The sequence below is a fragment of the Marmota monax genome, unplaced genomic scaffold (assembly GCF_021218885.2).
Source record: "Marmota monax isolate L192 unplaced genomic scaffold, Marmota_monax_Labrador192_F-V1.1 WCK01_AAM20220418_F8-fsc00008, whole genome shotgun sequence".
NCBI lineage: Eukaryota > Metazoa > Chordata > Mammalia > Rodentia > Sciuridae > Marmota > Marmota monax.
Genome location: NW_026694432.1, coordinates 22,594,001 through 22,611,585, shown reverse-complemented (window position 1 = coordinate 22,611,585; position 17,585 = coordinate 22,594,001). Strand labels below are relative to the sequence as shown.

The 17,585-nt window shown below is 60.8% G+C and overlaps 1 protein-coding gene across 3 annotated transcripts in view; it reads right to left on the bottom strand.

The window, feature by feature from the left end:
- The window catches only part of Myom3 (myomesin 3), a 43,405-nt gene extending 28,418 nt beyond the window's left edge, over nucleotides 1–14,987 (bottom strand). Inside the window, exons 1-10 of one of the 3 annotated variants that reach the window (XM_046418909.2) lie at nucleotides 14,855–14,987; nucleotides 12,630–12,808; nucleotides 12,277–12,357; nucleotides 11,418–11,577; nucleotides 10,621–10,778; nucleotides 6,335–6,430; nucleotides 4,740–4,828; nucleotides 2,585–2,629; nucleotides 1,879–2,019; nucleotides 349–510 (exon numbers count right to left, since the gene is read on the bottom strand). In XM_046418909.2, the coding sequence (XP_046274865.1) occupies nucleotides 349–510; nucleotides 1,879–2,019; nucleotides 2,585–2,629; nucleotides 4,740–4,828; nucleotides 6,335–6,430; nucleotides 10,621–10,778; nucleotides 11,418–11,577; nucleotides 12,277–12,357; nucleotides 12,630–12,790 (1,093 nt within the window). In that variant the 5' untranslated portion in view covers nucleotides 12,791–12,808; nucleotides 14,855–14,987. Of the gene's footprint in view, nucleotides 1–348; nucleotides 511–1,878; nucleotides 2,020–2,584; nucleotides 2,630–4,739; nucleotides 4,829–6,334; nucleotides 6,431–10,620; nucleotides 10,779–11,417; nucleotides 11,578–12,276; nucleotides 12,358–12,629; nucleotides 12,809–14,831 lie in introns of all 3 variants that reach the window. The other 2 variants (XM_046418910.2, XM_058571054.1) reach the window with 2 other exon arrangements.
- Nucleotides 14,988–17,585: the final 2,598 nt, after the last annotated feature.

The window sequence follows — 17,585 nt, the reverse complement described above, 5'->3', positions numbered from 1 at the left end:
GCGGCATAGTTAACCCCCGAGCCCCACAGTGACCTCCCACTTAAGTAACGTGCCCAAGGTCACCCAGCTAGAGAAGTGGCCAAGCCAGGAGTCAAACCCAGATGGGAAGGTTTAGGCGGCAGAACTCAATAGGTGACCAGAAGGACCCAGCCTACCCGCAGCCCACCTCCCCAGTCCCCACCCACTCCGCCTCTCTGCCTGTATCCTTTTTGGAGGGTCACAGGCGGCCACAGGGATTCTTAGACAGGACCTAACCTGAGGCCCCAGGAGAGGCAGATGGCCAGCAAGTCCAGGGTGGAGCCTTGGCCTCTGGGTCCTAGCAACCCACCTTCCCACCCCACGCCTCACCTCTCACGAAAACGTAGGTGCTCTGCTCCCTGGGACCAAAGGGTGAGGGCACCCTGATGGTGTAGAGTCCCTCGTCCTCCTTATAGGCACAGGACACCTTCAGGGATGCCTTACGGTCCGCGTAGAGCATCTGCCGACGTCCCGAGGACCTCAGTAGCCAACCTGTGATGGAGAAGGGGGTCCAGCATGAGTTTGGGGGATCCTGGCTTTACCAGCTCTGCAGGGCTGGAGGCCTGGCTGGGCAGAGAGAGAGCCTGGTGTGGCTACAGTCTGGGGTTCAGCTCAGGTAGGGGTGGGGACTTCAGGACTCCGCCAAGGGAGTAGTTGGAATCTGCAGAAAGCTGGGGGAGGGGCAGGGCTTGGTAGGCATGGTGGGGGTGGTGGGCAAGGTGGGGGTGGGTTCAAGGCCAAAGTGGAGGTCCAGGGAAATGGCTGGCAAGGGGAGGAACTGGGGGTTCTATGAGGAAGGGAGAGAGGGTTCTGTATGAGATCAGGGGTTCAAAGAAGGGGAGCTTATTGAAAGTGAGGGGGGCTCAGTGGTAGGACCTGGGAGCTTAATAAAGGAGGCCCCCTTTACAGAGCCCCCGGGTTGAGGGCTGGGGCTCCATATAGGGGCCAGGGTCTCGTGGAGAGAGTTGGGGTCTCTCAGTGAGGAGGGCAGAGGGCCGGTTGAGGGGCTCCATGGGTGGGATGTCAGTGAGTTGATAGGGACTCTCAGGGACTCTGGGGGGTGCAGGGAGTGGCCAGCCCGGCCCCTGGGGAGCCATCCCTCTCTTTGCTCTGAGCAGAGAGGCACTTCCTTCCTGCCAGCGCCTCTATTCTAGATGACCCACAGGTTTGGGGGACATCCCAGCCTTGTTACCGCAGCTGTTCCTCAGGGCTCGGGTGACTTCCACACCTCCCCTCCCCCGTGTCCCCAGCAGGTGCAGCTCTGGGATGAGAGCCAAGGGTGCTGGGGTGGGGGAAGCTGTGCTCCTCGACCTTTGGCTGCAGGCTGGTCACGGATGGGGCAGGAAGCCCAGCTGTCCTTCTCCCCCCTGCTGGGTCACCTCTTCCTGCTTAGCTGAGTCCTTGTCACGGTCCTGGCCTGGGACATCCCCAGAGGTCTCCTAACAGTCATTTGCCTGGCACCCACATGGCACCCTGACTCTGGGGAGTCCTGGACACAGCAGGCTGCTCCGAGCAAGGTCCTGCTGCTGTTCAGATGCCCTGGGTGGTCATGGGGCACGGGGAGGGAGGAGCCAGTGCCCAGCCTCAGGGGCCTGGGCTGTGCCCAGGGCTTCCTCCTGGTCCCCAGCTCATGCTCCTCTATACCCACTGCCTGCCCAGGCCCCAGCTCAGGCCTAGCACTCCGTGGGTGCTTGGGGCCCCCACCTGACTCTGCTCCTGTCCTCCTTGGCACCCACAAGGCAGCTGGTGCTGGGTGGGGGAGGGGCACGTCTGAGTCTCATTGGGGAGGGTCTCAGCCTCTGGGCCTTTTCTGGCTTCTGGCCTCTCTGGGGGGTGCCTCTGAAGGCCGGGGGTCCTCACCATCTCGGAACCACTGGATGTTCTGCTCCGCGTCTAACATGTCCTCCGAAAACAAGCAGGACAGGGAGAAAGGCTCCTTCTCACGGGCGAAGACGGGCCTCAACACCGACGTGAATTCCACGTTGGGCCCAAACAGCGATCCTGGGACAGGGACAGAAATCCAGGGCAGAAGTTGTCTGAGATGCCACCCCGACCTGGGGCCTGGGTGGGAGGGAGGCCCTGGGCGTCCCTGTGCCTGTGGGTTGGGACTCAGCTCTCCCAGCACAGTACTGACAAGGCAAGAGGGGCCTGGCCCCGGGGGGGGGGCGGGGGAGTAGGGGGCAGATAAGCCCCAAGAGCAATATCCCAGGGCCGAGGCCGGTCTCCTTCGTTTTTTGCCTTTGTGACCCAGTTTTGGTCAAAGGGCAGCTCAGACTCTGGGCGCAGCTGTGGGGTGGGTCATGAGGGTCGTTCCTAGTGGACAGCGCTTTGTGGACAGTGGATGGGTCTGTTCTGACAAGGACTACACTAAGGAGTCCCCGACACCCTCTCCCAGTGAAGGCCCACCCCCACCCCGCCCACTTACTTACACCCCGGGGCACTCCCCCACTGAGCCACATCCCAGCCCTTTTTATTTTTGAGACAGGGTCTCGCTAAGTTGCTGAGGCTGGCCTAGAACATGCCATCCTCCTGCCTTGGCCTCCCAAGTAGCCCCCAGCTCACTTACTTTTAAAGATCTCTGAATCGAAGCCAGCATCCTTCCCCAGGTAAGCTGAAAATCAACACACACGGAGTTGGACAGCGTTCAGACCCCACATTCCTACAGGTTTGCGGGGCATGGCCCTGATGTGGGTTCAGGTCCTGCGCTGTCAGTGGCCCCTGTGGCCGATTCTCCGTCAGTGGAACCAGGTCAGGAATTCCTACCTGGTGATGGGGGTGGGGTTAGGAATGAATGAGATCCCGAGAGTCAAGCCTTCAGCCGGAGCCTGACACACAGTAGGTGCTCAGTAAATGCTGGTTTCCCTCTTCTGTCCCAACTGGCTCCAGGACACACAGTGTCTTCATAGAGGTGGAGCCTGGTCAGGGACACTGGGCTTTCTGGTGGGATCAGCACTGACAGCCCATCAGAGGCTTAAGGGTGCGATCCACGTGACCCCAGGGGATGGGCAGGAGCCGCCATGGCGCCCACAGTGCTTACCAAGCGCTTTATGCTAATTTGATTACTCCTCACCCAGCCCTGTCTGTTGCTGCCTTTGTCCTCGTACAGATGAGGAACCTGGGGCAGAGTCACCCAGCGAACCCCAGGGTCCTGAGGCCAGGATGCCCCCCCACCCCGTCCCTGGAAAGGTCCTCCCTGAGTGAGGTCCAGCAGGGCAGGAGGCTGCCCCAGTGGTACAGAGGCCAGTGGGAGACTCGGGGCGGGGCGGGGGGAGATGAGGAAGACCAGGGCCCTGCCTCCCAGCCTGGGGCCTTCCACTCAGACCCCGAAGTCACCATGCAGATGAGGGGTGATGGGGTCGAGGGGAGTCCTGAGCAGGGGCTGGCGAGAGTCTGAGCTCATGGACCTGCAGCTGTTGGCCCTGACGGAGGGAAGGACAGGGATGTGGGGGGCGGGTGGACAGAGAGGCAGGGTCCTGCTGTCTGACCTTGGACTTGGCTCTGGCCAAGGCCTACGGGGCAGCTCAAGTTTCCACTCAGAACCTGGCCTGGCAGCCAGGACAGCGGCCTTCCAAGAGCTATTTGAGGAACAGGGCAGAGGGCGGGGAGGCTGCGAAGGACAGTTTAACAAGGCCTGTGGCTGTGGGGAGGGCGGGGCTGGCCCCAGCCTGTCCACTGCCCAGGACAGCTGCCCTGGGTCAGGGGGAGAGGCTTCTCACTCCCGGGGGCCCTGAGGGCAGGGTCCGTAGGTAGACCCCTGGACAGTGCCCTGCCCTGGTGGCCCAGAGGGACAGGGGAGCTATCCTTTCCCAAGGGCCTACTGTGTGCCAAGCGCCATCTGTGTCATCTCATCTAATCAACACGAGCACCTAAGCCAGGTAGAGGGTCCCCTTGCACAGGTGAGCACCTATAGCTCAGAGAGGCGAAGGTCCCTGCCCAGGATCACACAGCGCGTTGAGGGCAGAGCAGGGATGGGAACTCAGGTCTGGAGAACTCCCGGGTGCCCTGCTGTGATTTCCGTTGCCCGTGGGGTGACCTCCAGCAGGGGTCCAGGTTCAACTGGGAATGTACACCAGAAGCCAAGAGGGCCAGTGGGATCAGGTGGAAGTGGGGAGGCTTGGTCTTGGCCCCTGAGGACCCCTCAGCAGGGTTGGCAGGGCCAGACCACCAGGCCCTCAGCCGGATCAGGACCCGAGTCCAAGCATGCTCTTTGGAGACAGGCAGGGAAGGTCGTCCTGAACAGTTGTATAGGTTGTGCCCCGCACAAAGGCATCTACTGCGAAGGCAGGCGGGGGCTGAAATTTTCCTGCCATGTCACGTGGCCTGGTGTGGGGACAGCATCCACCTGGAGGAAGGTTCCCTTTTTTCCAATTCATCTCCCAGTCCACACGAAGGTGCCATCCGTGCCAGGGATGGCCCTGAAGGCAGCCCAGGGTGGAGAGAGACGCCGTGCGGGGTGCTTGGTGCAGGGCCACAGCTCAGGGAAGGCAGACGCTGATCCCGGGCAGGGGACCTGCCTTCCACCATCAGCCACCACGCTGGCCCTGCTGCCGTGGCAGTCTGAGGGAGGAGGCTCCCACTTGCTCCAGAGGCCAGCAGGAGGCAAGCCTCCATGGCTGGCCTGATCCCCAATCCCAGGGGACACCCGTGCCAGAGGCCCACTGTCATCTGCCTGTCGTGGGTCTGCCATGCTCAGCCTGGGCCACTGGGGACAGCAAACTTACTGCGGACGAGGACTTTGGCGAAGGAGGAAGCCTGGCCGAAGGCGTTTTTCACCATCACAGTGTAGGTGGCCGAGTCCTCGGTGGTGACTCTGGAGAGAGAAGGAAAAGTCCCCGAGACTGCTGGGCTCCGTGGGAAATGCAGGTGCCCCTCGGTGGGTGGCCAAGGCTCTATGTTTTGGGCTTGGCCTTGGCACTTCTCTATGCTTTGAGAAACTGGGGACACACACACCAGCCTCCACCACCTCAGGGGAAAAGGGCTTTGAAAATAGCATGTGCTGCATTGCGTTGTCATTAGTGACTCTGGAGGGCCAGAGAGGTGAATTGACTTGCCCAGAGTCACACAGCCACTGGAATTCTATCAAGCTTCAAGGTGATAAGCCCTCTCCTGGCACTGCCTGCTACTCAGGCCTCCTCCCTTCTTAACAGCAGCCGACAGATGTGCCCAAGGCCTATGCCCATCTGTGCCAGAGCTGGGCCAGAAGCCCAGGTGTTCTCAGTCTCAAGCTTGGATCTTACCAGCAGCCAGGCCAACCCTGTCATGTTCCCGGAGGAAGTGTGGGCTGGCTCTCTCCCTGGGCATTTTGGTGACAAAGACAGCAGGCAGTAGGATGTGCACATCTGGCCCCCTCAGCAAGCCGCGAGGCTTCTTGGTTTCCCCTCACTCCCCACCATGCAGGGTGGGCACCCCTCTGTCTCATGCCAGTCTCGAGGTCCCTGGCCCTGCCTGTGTTCCCTGACTGCCCACGCCACGGGACCCCTCCCTGTGGTAGCCTGGTGTGCTCAGGTATTTATGCCCGGGTCCCCCTCTGCTTCCGGAAGGAAGGACCGGCGTCCTGTCCGTCTTCGCGTCTCTGAGGCTGAGCTGGCTGGAGTGAAGGGCTCCGTGGGTTGGAGGGAAACCCAGACCCGAGGGACTGGCCCCGCCCCAGGCCCCCCCCTGCACTACTGCACAAGTCTGGACACTTGAGCCTGTTTCCCACCTGGGACATGGGGACAGCAGTGCTTTGGTGGTGGGCATTATGCATCATGGGTGCAAAGCTCCTCGTACAGGGCTGTGTCCCGGGAGGAACTCGACCTGGGGCAGCTGTGTGAAGGGTGCGTATCTGGGACAGTCACACCTGCATGTCCCATGTGCTTCCTCCAAGCACCCGCCTCTTCCTTCAGAATCAGGCTTACGACTTTGCATCTCCTGAAAGGCCTCTCTCCCGTGCAACTGCTTCCCTTGCACGTGTGGGTGCAGGTGTGTGTGTGTGTGTGTGTACAGGGGTTTCTGTCCTGGGAAGGAGCTTTCCCAGCCAGGCTCAGCACTCGGCCCGCGAACCTGAGTGCAATTTTCTCATCTTGCATTCCAAGACATGGGCATCGTGTGTGAGTGTGTGTGTGTGTGTGTGTGTGTCTAATTCCTGGGCCCCACTCAGACCGACTGAAGCTGCATCTGGGGGCAGGGGGGGGGCTCCGTCTTGGGGGTCATTATTTTAATAGCACCCAACATGCAAATTTGGGGGAACAGCTGGAGGAAGGGCTCAGGGTCCTGCTCTGGCTTCAGTGGTATTGGGCCCCGGGGGTCAGGGTCTCTCCTGGCTTCTCAGCCTCACCTCCTGATCTCCAGGGTCAGCAGCCCGTAGTTGTTGGTGATCCGGTACTTTCCGGCGGGGAACAGTCGGGGGTCGATGCGCACGTCATCTTTGTACCTGTGGAGACACGGTGGCTGTGGCAGGCCAGGAGGCTCTGAGCCTCTCGGACCTGGGTTCCAGCCTCAGCTGTGTGCTGCGTGCACACCTGTATTGCCCAGGGTGCCACGGTCACTGTCCCAGCCTGTGCAATGGGGGTGTAACAGCAGTGGCCTCTCAGGGCCACCTTGAGGACGAAGTGAATGGTGTGGCAAGCTTCCCCAGCCTCACGCGCTGTACATCCCGAGACGTCCATCCCCCTTCTAGGGGCAGAGAAGAGCCCACAGTGGGGGCAGCTGCTCTTCCTCCTCCCAGGGCACCTCAGGGGTACCCTGGGGACCCCGTCTGGCTTTTTCCTCCTCTCGGAGGGGCAGGTTAGCTCTTCTGAATTTTGGGTGTCATTTGAATCACTTGGGGATTTAAAAATCTCCGCTGCGTGGGGCTCCGCAGTGGAGCGCTCGCCTCCCCGTGGTCTGGGTTCTGTCCCCGGCACCAAAACCAAACCAAACGCCTCCTGCCTGTGAGCACCCCAATGCCGGCCTCCGCGGAATCTGCCTCTGGCATTGCTCATGGGTCTCCAGTAGCCACTCTGCCCTGAAGGAGCGGGATTCACCCCCGGGCCACCCCGCAGGCAGCACGACTCCTGGCCCCTCTTCTGCGAGGCGTGGCCACGTGACTGACGGCAAGTGAGGATGAATGGCATGTGGCGCTTCTGGTGACACACTCTGCCCCCTTTCATGTCCTCGGCCTTCCTGCCTGTGGCAGGAAGAGGGCTGGGTCGCTGCTCAGCACCCTGGAGACCAGGGCTGCGTGTGAGCGGATGGGGAAGGAGAAAGATCACCTCCTACTTTCTTTAAGACGTAAAACAGCCCATGCCCAGGATACATCCCAAATCGATGAAATTGAACTTCAGGAGGTGGGACATGGGCATCCGTATCTTTTAAGCTCCCCCAGGTGGTCAAACAGATCACCTGCCCTGGACACTGCCTCTGTTTTCTGTGAACTCTAGGGTATCATTCTCCCTGATATATGGGTGGGACAGTGGGGTGGCCTGGGGGTCTGGGGCCTGAAGAGTCAATGCTGGGAAGAGGGTAAATGTCAGTAAAAGTTAGGAGGCTTGGGTTCTTGACACAGTATGCTGTGTGGCATTGGGAAATTCAGTGCCCCCTCTCTGGGCCTCTGTGTTCCAGAGGCCATTGTATGGTCAGTCTCATGGGGCGACCATGTGAAGGCTTCTCTCTGACCCCGTGCTGGTGATTAAGGTTGAAGAGGAGGGTGCTCCTCATTGCCAACAGAGGGCGCCCCAGACTCATGGCGCTGCTTTCCTTGATCTGGCCTCCCTGTTTGTCTCCATGGCAACCAAACAGCACCACACCCACACAGTCCCGGGGCAGTGCCCTCTTAGGAAAGGGGCCCAACTAAGTCTCCTATGGGGAGGGGCCTAATCTGGGCACCCAATCTCTCTGGCTCTCCCAGGTCCCAGGGCCAGGAATAGACCCCACCCCACACCTGTCAGGAACATTCCAGACACCTCAGGCCGGCTGGGCTCTGTAGCCGCTGCCGCGGTGGACACAGATGCTCAGCCTGCCCTGCCCCTGGGCCGCTGTGTCCCCACTCCCCGTGCAGCCAGGCCAGCGAAGGCCGGGCTGTGTGGACAGTGCAAAGTGACATCCCATAATAGAACCACATTAACAGAGACCACTGAGGTGAGGAGAGAGCCCAGAACCTGGCTCGGAGAGGCCCTCGGGAAGGAGTGAGGTCTCTATCGTTTATCTGAGTCTCCTCTGCACATACTTTGATGTTGGATTTTACTTTGAAGGCTGCTTCGACTGAGAGGCTGCTTCTAACTGGCCTCAGGTAACCTGGCCAGAGCCCCAGAGCCCCAGAGCCCCAGAGCCCCAGAGCCCCAGAGCCGGGGGTTTTAACATGCTGGTCTTTAACAGCATGGGTCCCTGGGGTCCTCTCTGGGCGCGCTGTGGACCCCTCACCTGTCCCGTTGTGGAGGACGGTGGGTGCTGCCCCCCCAGCTCTGCACACTCCAGGGGTCCATGGCTGGGCAGTCAGGTGTCCCCAGAGTGCGCCAGCCCACCGCCCACACTACCTCCCTCGCCTCTCCTCTCCTTTCCTGTGTCCCTGGAACCCCCAGGGTGTTGGGGCCCCCTGGATGCCCTGACCTGGGTTCCCGTCTCCTCCCGTGGAGCTCCAGGCAGAGATGCTGGGAGCCCCCTGGGGTCGTCCTCCCCCAGGCTCCTCGAGAACAAATCCCTGCCCTTCCTCCACGGCAAACTGGGTCCTTTCTCAGGGACACCACTTCAAGTCCCTTCAGCCAAGTGTTTGCCTCGCTAGAGTGAGGCTGCGCGTTTGGGTCCCCTTGGTGCCTCTGCATCCAGAAGGTGCTCATTAATTGCTGAATGAATGGATTTGCCTGACCAGCCAGGATCTTCTGACCTAGGGCTGGGTTTCTCCCAGGGCCTGAATGGAACCTCTGGAGGCCAATCCCAGGACGTCAGTGGCCCTGCCCGAGGGGCGCGTGGAAAACCATGCGCTGGGCCAGGAGCTGCGGGGCCACCTGAGCCGCTGGGGCAGGAGGGGGCCGGGCCTGGTTTCCACCCTCTTAAGAAATGTCTGGCTCTCTGTGGTGGCAACCTTGTTGGCAGGAGTGGAAACTATTTCCCCACCAGAGGCTTCCGCAGAATGCCAAGACGGGGGCCTCAGGTCTTGGCTGCGGGGCCCGACAGCTGAGGCTCTGACCTCTACTTAGCCCACGCTGGTGCTGGAAGCTCTCCTACTATGGGACCAATATACACGTAGGGACTTCCTGGCCCTGTGGAACCCCAGCTCCCGGCCCAGCGCCCAGCGTGCTTCTCTGAATAAGAGCTGGTTGGCAGTGAGGAGCCCCAAGGCCGACTCCCTCGAGACGCCTCTCTTGGTTGCTCCTGGCCTAAGTGTGTTCTCTTCCTGAGCATTCTGTGCATTTAAGAGAAATTACAGCGTAATGACTACTGTCAGGCTCTCTAGGCCAGTGGGAGGAGTTTCAGCTTGGAGGCAGGAGCCCTGAGTTTGAATCCTGGCTCACGCTGGCTGTGTGACCTTAGGTAAGTCACCTCACCTCTCTGGGCCTTGATAGCCTCTCCTGAGAAAGGGGCAACAGTCTCCCTCTCTGAGTAGCTCTGAGGCTCAAATGAGAGAAAAGCGCTGGGTCAATGTAAAGTGAGTCCAAGTACAAAATGCTGCTTTTGTCTTGTGTTCCTGGTTATCTGTGTGCTTGTCTTCTCACTCCTGTTAGACCACAGTCTGTTCACCCTGGAGATCGGGCTCCTATGCCAAGGAGGAGCCGTCCTGCCGCGGCAGCCATTTCTGCCCTTCACCTCCTCTGTGATCTGGAATGTGACCCACGAATGCACTTCTCTGTGACCCCCGTTCTCTCTGGCCTGAGCACTCCCTGAGGGTGACACTCTGGGTCTTTCCTGCGTCCAGTGCCTGAGTCGGGGCCTGAGATGGTGACACTCTTAGTACGAATTTGTCAAACCCCTTCCTCGCTCCCAGGTGCCTGGCAAAGGGCCTCAGGCGCAGGGGAACTGGGTACACGGTGGCTCCACCGTGGGATGACATGTCTCCCTCCAGGGCCTGGCTGTGCCAGCCCACCTAACCCAGCTGGGCCTAGCTCCGGGGTTTTGCTATGGCCACGCTCCCACCAACGGCGCCCCCCGCTTCCCCGGCCCTCTTTAAGTTCTGAGGTCCTCTGTGTTGTTGAGAATGTCTGCTGCAGGCAAGTGGAACGGCCCTCAGCCCATTCTACAGCTCGGACAGCGAGGCTGGACCAGAAAGGTCAAGACACATGCCTGAGATCAACTCAGCAGAGAGAGAAGGCCGCGCCTGGGCACGGGCTCCTGCCCAGGCCTGAGTCCCTCCCCGCCGCCTCTCCCACTGCCCCGGCCACTGTCCTGCCTCCTGCCATCATCCTCCCACCCCTGAGACCCGGGGCTCGGAGCAGCTCCTCCCAGCGCCACCAGCATCATGTTTTTACAAGGCTGCCCCTCCGTGGCCTGTCTCCCAGCCCCCGCTGGAGGGAGGCTAAGAATAACCCAGGTCTGTGGCTCCCCAGCTGTTGCTATTGGGGGTGGCAGAGCTCAGGGTCTGTGGCGTGTGGCTTTGGGGGAGCCCCTGGGGAGGCGTTGGGCTGTGGGGCACTCTGGGGCTGGGCCGCTTACCAGGTGACCTGGGGTGGCGGCGAGGCCTGGACGGTACAGGTCAGCAGCACCGTGGTGTGCTCCCAGACGGCGTGGGAGCGGAGCGGGATCCAGAACCAGGGTCCCCGGCCGGCGCACAGCTCCCTCAGCTCCTGGGCCTCCCGGACCTTCTCCTCTGTCTGGAGGGGGGCGGGCATGCGTGACGCCTGGTGACCTGTCTCCCCACCTTTGCTCCCGTCCCCCTTCCTTGCTGCCCAGACTCTGGAGTCAGACCCTGGGGGCTGGCCCTCCAGTCAAGGGGCAGTGCTGCCCAGTGGGCAGGGGGCGGGCTGGGCTGGGTTGGGGCCTGACTCTGCCCCTTACTAGCTGTGCACCACGGGCAGGGCCTCAGTTTCCTTACCTGAGAAATGGGGGTGATGATCCTATTTGCTCCACCCCACGGGATTTAGCCCTGAAGATGTGACATACGTGAGAAAGCCCTTGGAGGTGTGCCCTGGGAGGGGCCGGGGAGTGGCTTCAGTGCCTGGTGTGTCAGGGAGGCGTTCCCTGGGGCTCTCTGGGTTCTATAGCTGGGAAGGTGACTCACTGTCCCCACCTCAGCCCTGGGAGCCCTTAGAACCCCATCTGTGCTTCAATTGAGAAACTGAGGCTCAGGAACAGCAAGCCACTTGCCCCAGGTCGCACAGCGAGAGGGTGGAGGCACCAGGGCTCCAGCCCAGGGCCCGTCTTCCCCCGCGTGCCTCTCGACAGGGGACACAGTGCAGGTGGGGCCTTGCGGTGGTCACAGGGGCAGCGGGGCTCCCAGCCCACACTCTCACCCGCAGCCTCAGCGCCTTCCAGTCGCGTCTCTGGCGCAGCAGCCGCCGGGTCCGCAGGAAGGCCAGCTCCGTGCGCTCCCAGTCGTTGCCGAAGCCCACCCGCTTCTGCCCGCGCTCCTCCAGCTCCACGGCCGAGGTCTGGCGCCTCAGCTGGGCTTCCCTGCCGTGAGAAGGCCGGCAGGGCTCAGCGAGGCCGGCAGGGCCCCGGCTGTCCTGGCCAGTTCTGTCCCCAAGGCCGGCAATGCTGGTGGCACCTCACGCTTCTTGAGGAAAAGCACCTCTTTGCTTCTGGTCCTGCCTCCAAACGTCCTGAGGGGGCCCTGCTTGCAGCTGGTGCTCAATAAAAGCTTGGCTACGTTAGGGCCTTGGCTATGTTAGGGGCCTGCGCAGACCTTGTCGGCCTGTGTTCTCCACGGCGGGTGGACAGGCATTGGTGGCCCCACTTCACAGGACCTTAGGTTAGTGATTGGCTTCAGGTCAGCAAGAGGGTGGCCAACACCTCCCAGCCTAGGCCCCTGCCCAAAGCCACATGCTGCCTGTGACGTGTCACTCTCAGAGACCTTCCCCACCTGTGGACAACCTGTGTGTGACCTGCGGCTGTTACTGGCTCCTCCTCCACTCTCAGCCCCTCCCTCACTGTCGGTGATGGGGCGGCCCCTCCCATGGTGGGGACCCTTCCATAGGGCAGTGGCTTTGGGGCGAGATGGCTCTGGGCTGAGGCTCCTGTCCAGCCCTTTTCTTGATGTGGAAGTTTGGGCGGGTTCTGTAAGCTCCGTGTGGGAGCCCTGCAGGGAGGCAGGGGACTGGACAGGATGGCCCCTCCTTGGCCAGGGTTCCCTGGGAAGACCATGTGACTTACCAGGACACCTCTGAGGAGGCCGTCAGGGCCAGGGCAGCGGCCAGGGCGTAGTCGGCAGCGCTGAACTGATGCTCTTCCTCACTGCACCAGGAGAGGGGGGCTGTGATTCCTGAGGACTGGCTCAGGGGCCCCTGAGACTAGGGCTGCACCCCAGGGCACCAGCCGGCAGGCCAAGGCCCCTCCTCAGACAGGGACCTCTGGGGGCCGGCCTGGGCCTCCCTTTTCAGGATGGGATCTCGGGAAGGACGGCTGTGCCTCCCCTTCAGACTGGGACCTCTGGAGGGCTGGCCACGCCTCCCACCTCTGCCTGGGGACCCCGGGGAGGTGACTGCCGCGGGCACCCTGTGCCCCACCTGCTGCGGAAGGTCCTCCTGCTCACAGAGGAGCCCATGTGCAGGCTGTGCTGTCGCTCCTCCCTGTGCTCCTCCTCCTGCCGGTGTTCCAGCCTGTACACCTGCACGGCCTGGGGGGGCTGGGTCCCCCCCGCGCTTTCCGGGCTGTGGGGCAGAGTCATGGCTGCGAGGGCGACAACCTGCCAAGGCCAAGGTGCACGGTCATTCCATCAGGCATCTGCCCACATCTCTGCCAGGGCCAGGGGCCAGGGGCTCTCTCTCTCGGGGTGACAGGGGACCCGAGGCTTGTGAGGGAGAGGGACCTGCTTGTGATGGCAGAGGCAGGCTGTCACTGGGGAGTCACTGGCCCTGCTGTGCAAGGCCACCTAGGACACAGAGCCGGCAGGTGCCCACTGTCCTGCCCTTGCCCACGGCTTCCTCCCCTGGTCTCTGGTCCAACCTGAGATGCTGGCCACACAGTGGTTTGTTGCAGGGACTCTAGGGCCAGCCTGTAGGCATGACCCTCTGATCCTCACCCCTTACTCCAGTTCACAAGCATGTGGCCTTGGACCCTGTGACTTGGTTTCTTCACCTGTAAAATGGGTCTACCACTCCTCATGTGGCTGCAAAGGTCAGGGGAGGCCTGGTGCTTAGCCATGACCACAGGTCACCTGGTGGCCTCCCTGAATGCTCCCACACCCTCTCCAGGTGGGGATTCTGGTGGTCAGGCTCCCCTGGGAGGGCCCTGTCTGGACTTGGGGAAGGGAGTGGTCAAGGAGAGACTGCCCCCCAGCCTTCCTCCTGTGCTAGCCCCACACTTCCAGAAAGGCCCCTGGAGGTGACCATGTGTGGAGACAATCCTGTGACCTGGGTGTGAACAAAGCACCCGGGGACCCTTTCTCTGGGTCCATGACAGGGAACTTGAGTCCAGTGAAAGGGGCCCGTGGGGTATCGGGGGCTCAGGCTGCTGAGGGTCGGCCTCAGTGGGCCCCTGTGCCTTCCAGTTCCTAAATGTTTGTTCCCTCTGCGGGTCTAAGCCGAGGCCCTCAGGGTGGAGGGTGGACGAAGGCAGAGTGAGCCACCACCAAGACCTGTCCCTGAAGTTCCCTTGGCTCCTGCCCAGGCTCTCAGCGGAACACAGCTGACAGTTACCCCTTCGGCTTCGGGTCTGGCTCCTCCCAATGGAAGAGGATCTCTCTGCACCCGAGAAATCGCCAGCCCTGCTCGTCCACCTCTCTTCCTCCCAACCCCGGAGGAGACTGCTGGAAACCTGCGTGTGTGGAGCTGGACGCCCGTTGTTCTCCTGGGACACTGTGGCCCTGGCCCCAGCAGCCAGGGGTTAACCTTCCCTGGCCTCCACCCTGGCTGCCTTCCCCGGGATGCTCTGTTCTGATTAGCACCGTGGTGGGGCCGGGCCTGGCGCTCAGCCCTGACCTCCGGGGCCTCCAGCAACCAGACCCCCACTTTAGCAGATGAGCCATTGATGCTTTTTAAAGCTCTGACTGATGCGTGGGATTAAGCGGCACAAGTTGGTGGCCTCTGCTGCCCTTTTCCCACAGGGCCAGAGGGCCCTCTTCCCAGAATATAGTGTGGCCCCGTGGGGCAGGGTCCTGGCAGATGCCCCAGGAGACCCCTCCCCTTCCTCAAGAGGGAGAGTGAGATGTGGCTGGTGCACCCCCCCCCAGCTGAACGCAGAGGAGCCGCCCAGGGTGGGCAGAGGCGGACACATCCTGCCCTGTGGGACTGTTGGCTGGGGCGTGCTGGGGCGTGCTGTGGCCATGGGCTTCCCGGAGGCTAGAATGGCCTGGCTCTGATGAGCTGCGGCCACTCCTTGCCCAGCTGGCCCCAGCTTCCAGCCAGTCAGCCCAGGCCCTGGATGCAGTGCCCCCGGCTCTGAGACCCCCACCCCCGGGGTCCAGGGCTTGCTCTCTTTCTCTGCCTATGGGCTCGGCCAAGAAGGCTCAGCCAGCCAGCCCGCAGCGGGGCGCGGCAGACTCCAGTCCCCAGAGCATCCCCAAAGGGTCTTTATGTGGAGCCTTCACATTGCAGAGGACTCGGCTCAGATGACCCCGGCCACAGGAAGGTCCTGGGATCCCCTCTTCCCCCTGTTCACTTGGGGTGCTGCCTGAGCTCAGATCTCCCGACTGCTTTCACACACACACACACACCCCACCCCCCAGTGGAAAGCTGAGGGTCTCACTTTCCGGAGCTGTCCCTCCTTACCCCGATCCTGGAAAGTGACTCACAGAAGCAGCTGCGTCCACTTACGAGTCTCTGGGGAGAAAATTCGTGAGGGTGAGAGGGTTTTTGGTCTCTTCTTCCCCTCGGCTCAGCAAGGACTGGGAGAAGAATGTGATCTGGAGCCGGCCTGATCTTAAATATAGCAGGGCTGGGTGACAATGGGTGGGAGCTGGGGGGAGGGGGGAGGGCGGTCCTGTCCCTCGTGCCCTGGTGCCCTGCAGGACAGCAGCAACAGGTGGAGCCGCCCCTCCCGGGCTGCCTGGCTCTACCCCTGTTCCAGTGGGAAGAGCCAAGGCTCCAGCCTGTTGTGTGGAAGTGGCTGTGGCGGGTTTTCCTGGTTGTGGGATTTCTGATCTGAACTCAACCTCTGGCGGGCTGGGCGCCCTGGGGATGTGCTCAGCTTCTCTGATCTGATCAGATCCCCCTTCTGAAAATGAGCCGGTGCCGCCAGGCACCCAGGCTGCAAAGACGGTAGAGGGAAGGAGGAAAGGCGACCTAAACATGCATCTGCGGTGCTCAGGGGTCATCCTGGCTATGGTGAGGTACTTGGCTTCTCCACCCTCCACCACCCCCACCACCCCTGGCACAGCCCCCGCCCGCCCACTGTCATGGTCATGTGTGTGTGGGGGGGCGTAGCTGGAGAGGAGTTGGGAGCCGGGACCTCTCCAGAGGGTGAGTGGGTCTGGGAAGACCGCATCAGCTCCAGTCCAAACACAATGGCCTCCACTGGCCTCCTCCTGGGGCCTCCACCTACACTGTGGCCACCTACGCCGTCCTCTTCTAGAGCCCGGGGCCACTCCCTGGAGAGAGGAGCAAGCACCATAGAGCTCTTCGGCCCAAGTCTTAGCCTCCCTCCTGCCCAGGGTGAAAAGCCCTTCCTAAACTCCCTGCTTCTGTCCCTCCCTCTGGCCACCGTGGGAACACTCGGTGTGTCCCTCTCGTCTTCTCCTGTCCCGGCCAGGATGGGTTCCCAAGGCTCACACCCGCTCTGAGGGCTGAGTGGGAATCTGCACAGCTAAGGCTGCTCCGTCCTGCAGGACAGGGCCATCGGCACCGGTCCTCAGCCCCCTCCCCTCCCAGGCGTCCTGCTGGGACCCACCAGGGTAGACACCAGCATCGGGGGCACCCCCCATCTGACTGGCCTTGCTCCCAATCTGTCCCCTCTTCCTAGCTGGATGACCCTGGGCAGTCACATAGCCATCCTGGTTTGATGATCTGCACGGGGAGACAATTAAGCCCGACTTACGGTCTGACTGAACTCAGAGCCTCCATTACATGTGTCCAGCAGACGTCTGCCCAACATGTGGGGCTCCTCAGTACCCCTTGGCTGACCACACACCGGTGATGCACCCACTCATCACTGGGACCTCTGTAAATACGGCCAACCCTCGGTCATGTAGCTGAGACAAGGTGACTTGGAGTTGCAGAAACTTTGGTTTGAATCCCAACCTTAAGCCTCCATCCACTAATCAGGAGGGGGCCTTGGCTTTCTGGGCCTCAGTACCTTTATCTGTAAGTTAGGATAAGTTCCAAGATGGTGGGGACCTTGCCTGCCTGTCCTCTTTACTTTATCTCCAGCCCCAATAATAGTGCCTGGTGTTCAAGTGGGCCTTTGATTTGGGTTCCTTTAAAAATGTTTGAATGGGGGTGTTGCTCAGTGGTAGAGCACTTGCCTCGCCTGTGTAAGGCCCCGAGATCAATCCCCAGCAAAAAAATTAAAAATAAGTAGAAATGAACGAATGACCAAATACTGTCTTAACTCCATTCAGGTTGCTATAACAAAATGCCTTAGAATGGGTAGTTTGTAAATTACATAAATATGTTTCTCACGGTTCTGGAGCCTGGGAAGGCCAAGATCAAGGTGCCAGCAGACTTGGTGTCTGGAAAAGGCTGGCTCTGCTTCATAGCTGGTGCCCCTTCTGTGTCCTCACAGGATGGAAGAAGCAGAAACTAGTGTGTTCCCTGAACCTCTTTTATGGGGGCAATCATCCTGCTGTTAAGGAAGAAGCCCCCATGAGCCAATCACCTCCCAAAGGCCTGCCTCTAATGTTACTGTATTTGGGGATTAGGTTTCCACATATGAATTTGGGGGGAACAAACATTCAGACCATAGCCACCTATCTTACAAAATGGTTGTGAGACTTAAATGCAGTAAAAAAAAATGTGTAAGATTACTGGCATAGTGCCTGGCTTATATTTCTTTGTTCTCTTTTTTCCTTCTTCCCCTACCCTCCCTCCCTCCCTTCTTTCCTTTCTTCCTTCCCTCCCGCCTTTCTTCCTTCCTTTCCCTGAACTTAAGACCCAACCTACAGTCACTCAAATGCTGCTTCACCTACCAACGACTCAGCCTCCAAGTTTTTTCCACAGAGCAACCAAACTGTCTTTGGCCGATGGCGCCACCTGGTGCCATAATGGAGAACTGCCTGGCCGAGGCTTCCCACTACATCCCGCCCATGGAGATAAAGAGCACCTCCCTGTGGCTCTCACTCTCCAGTTGATTCCAGTTACCGTTCTCCTCCTTTGTACAACTCAGAGCTGGCCTTCCTCGGGCCTTTCTCTTCATACCAGAGGAAGGGAAAGTGGGTTCTGTCAGATCAGACAAGGCGGGCAGCGGCCAAAGGAGGCAGGTTTAAAAGGGCCGCGCAACAGGCTTCATTGAGATATCACTCCCGGGCGGAACTGGATCAGACCCACAGAGGGGACAGGGGAAGGGTCTGAGGAGAAACCGAGTGGAAG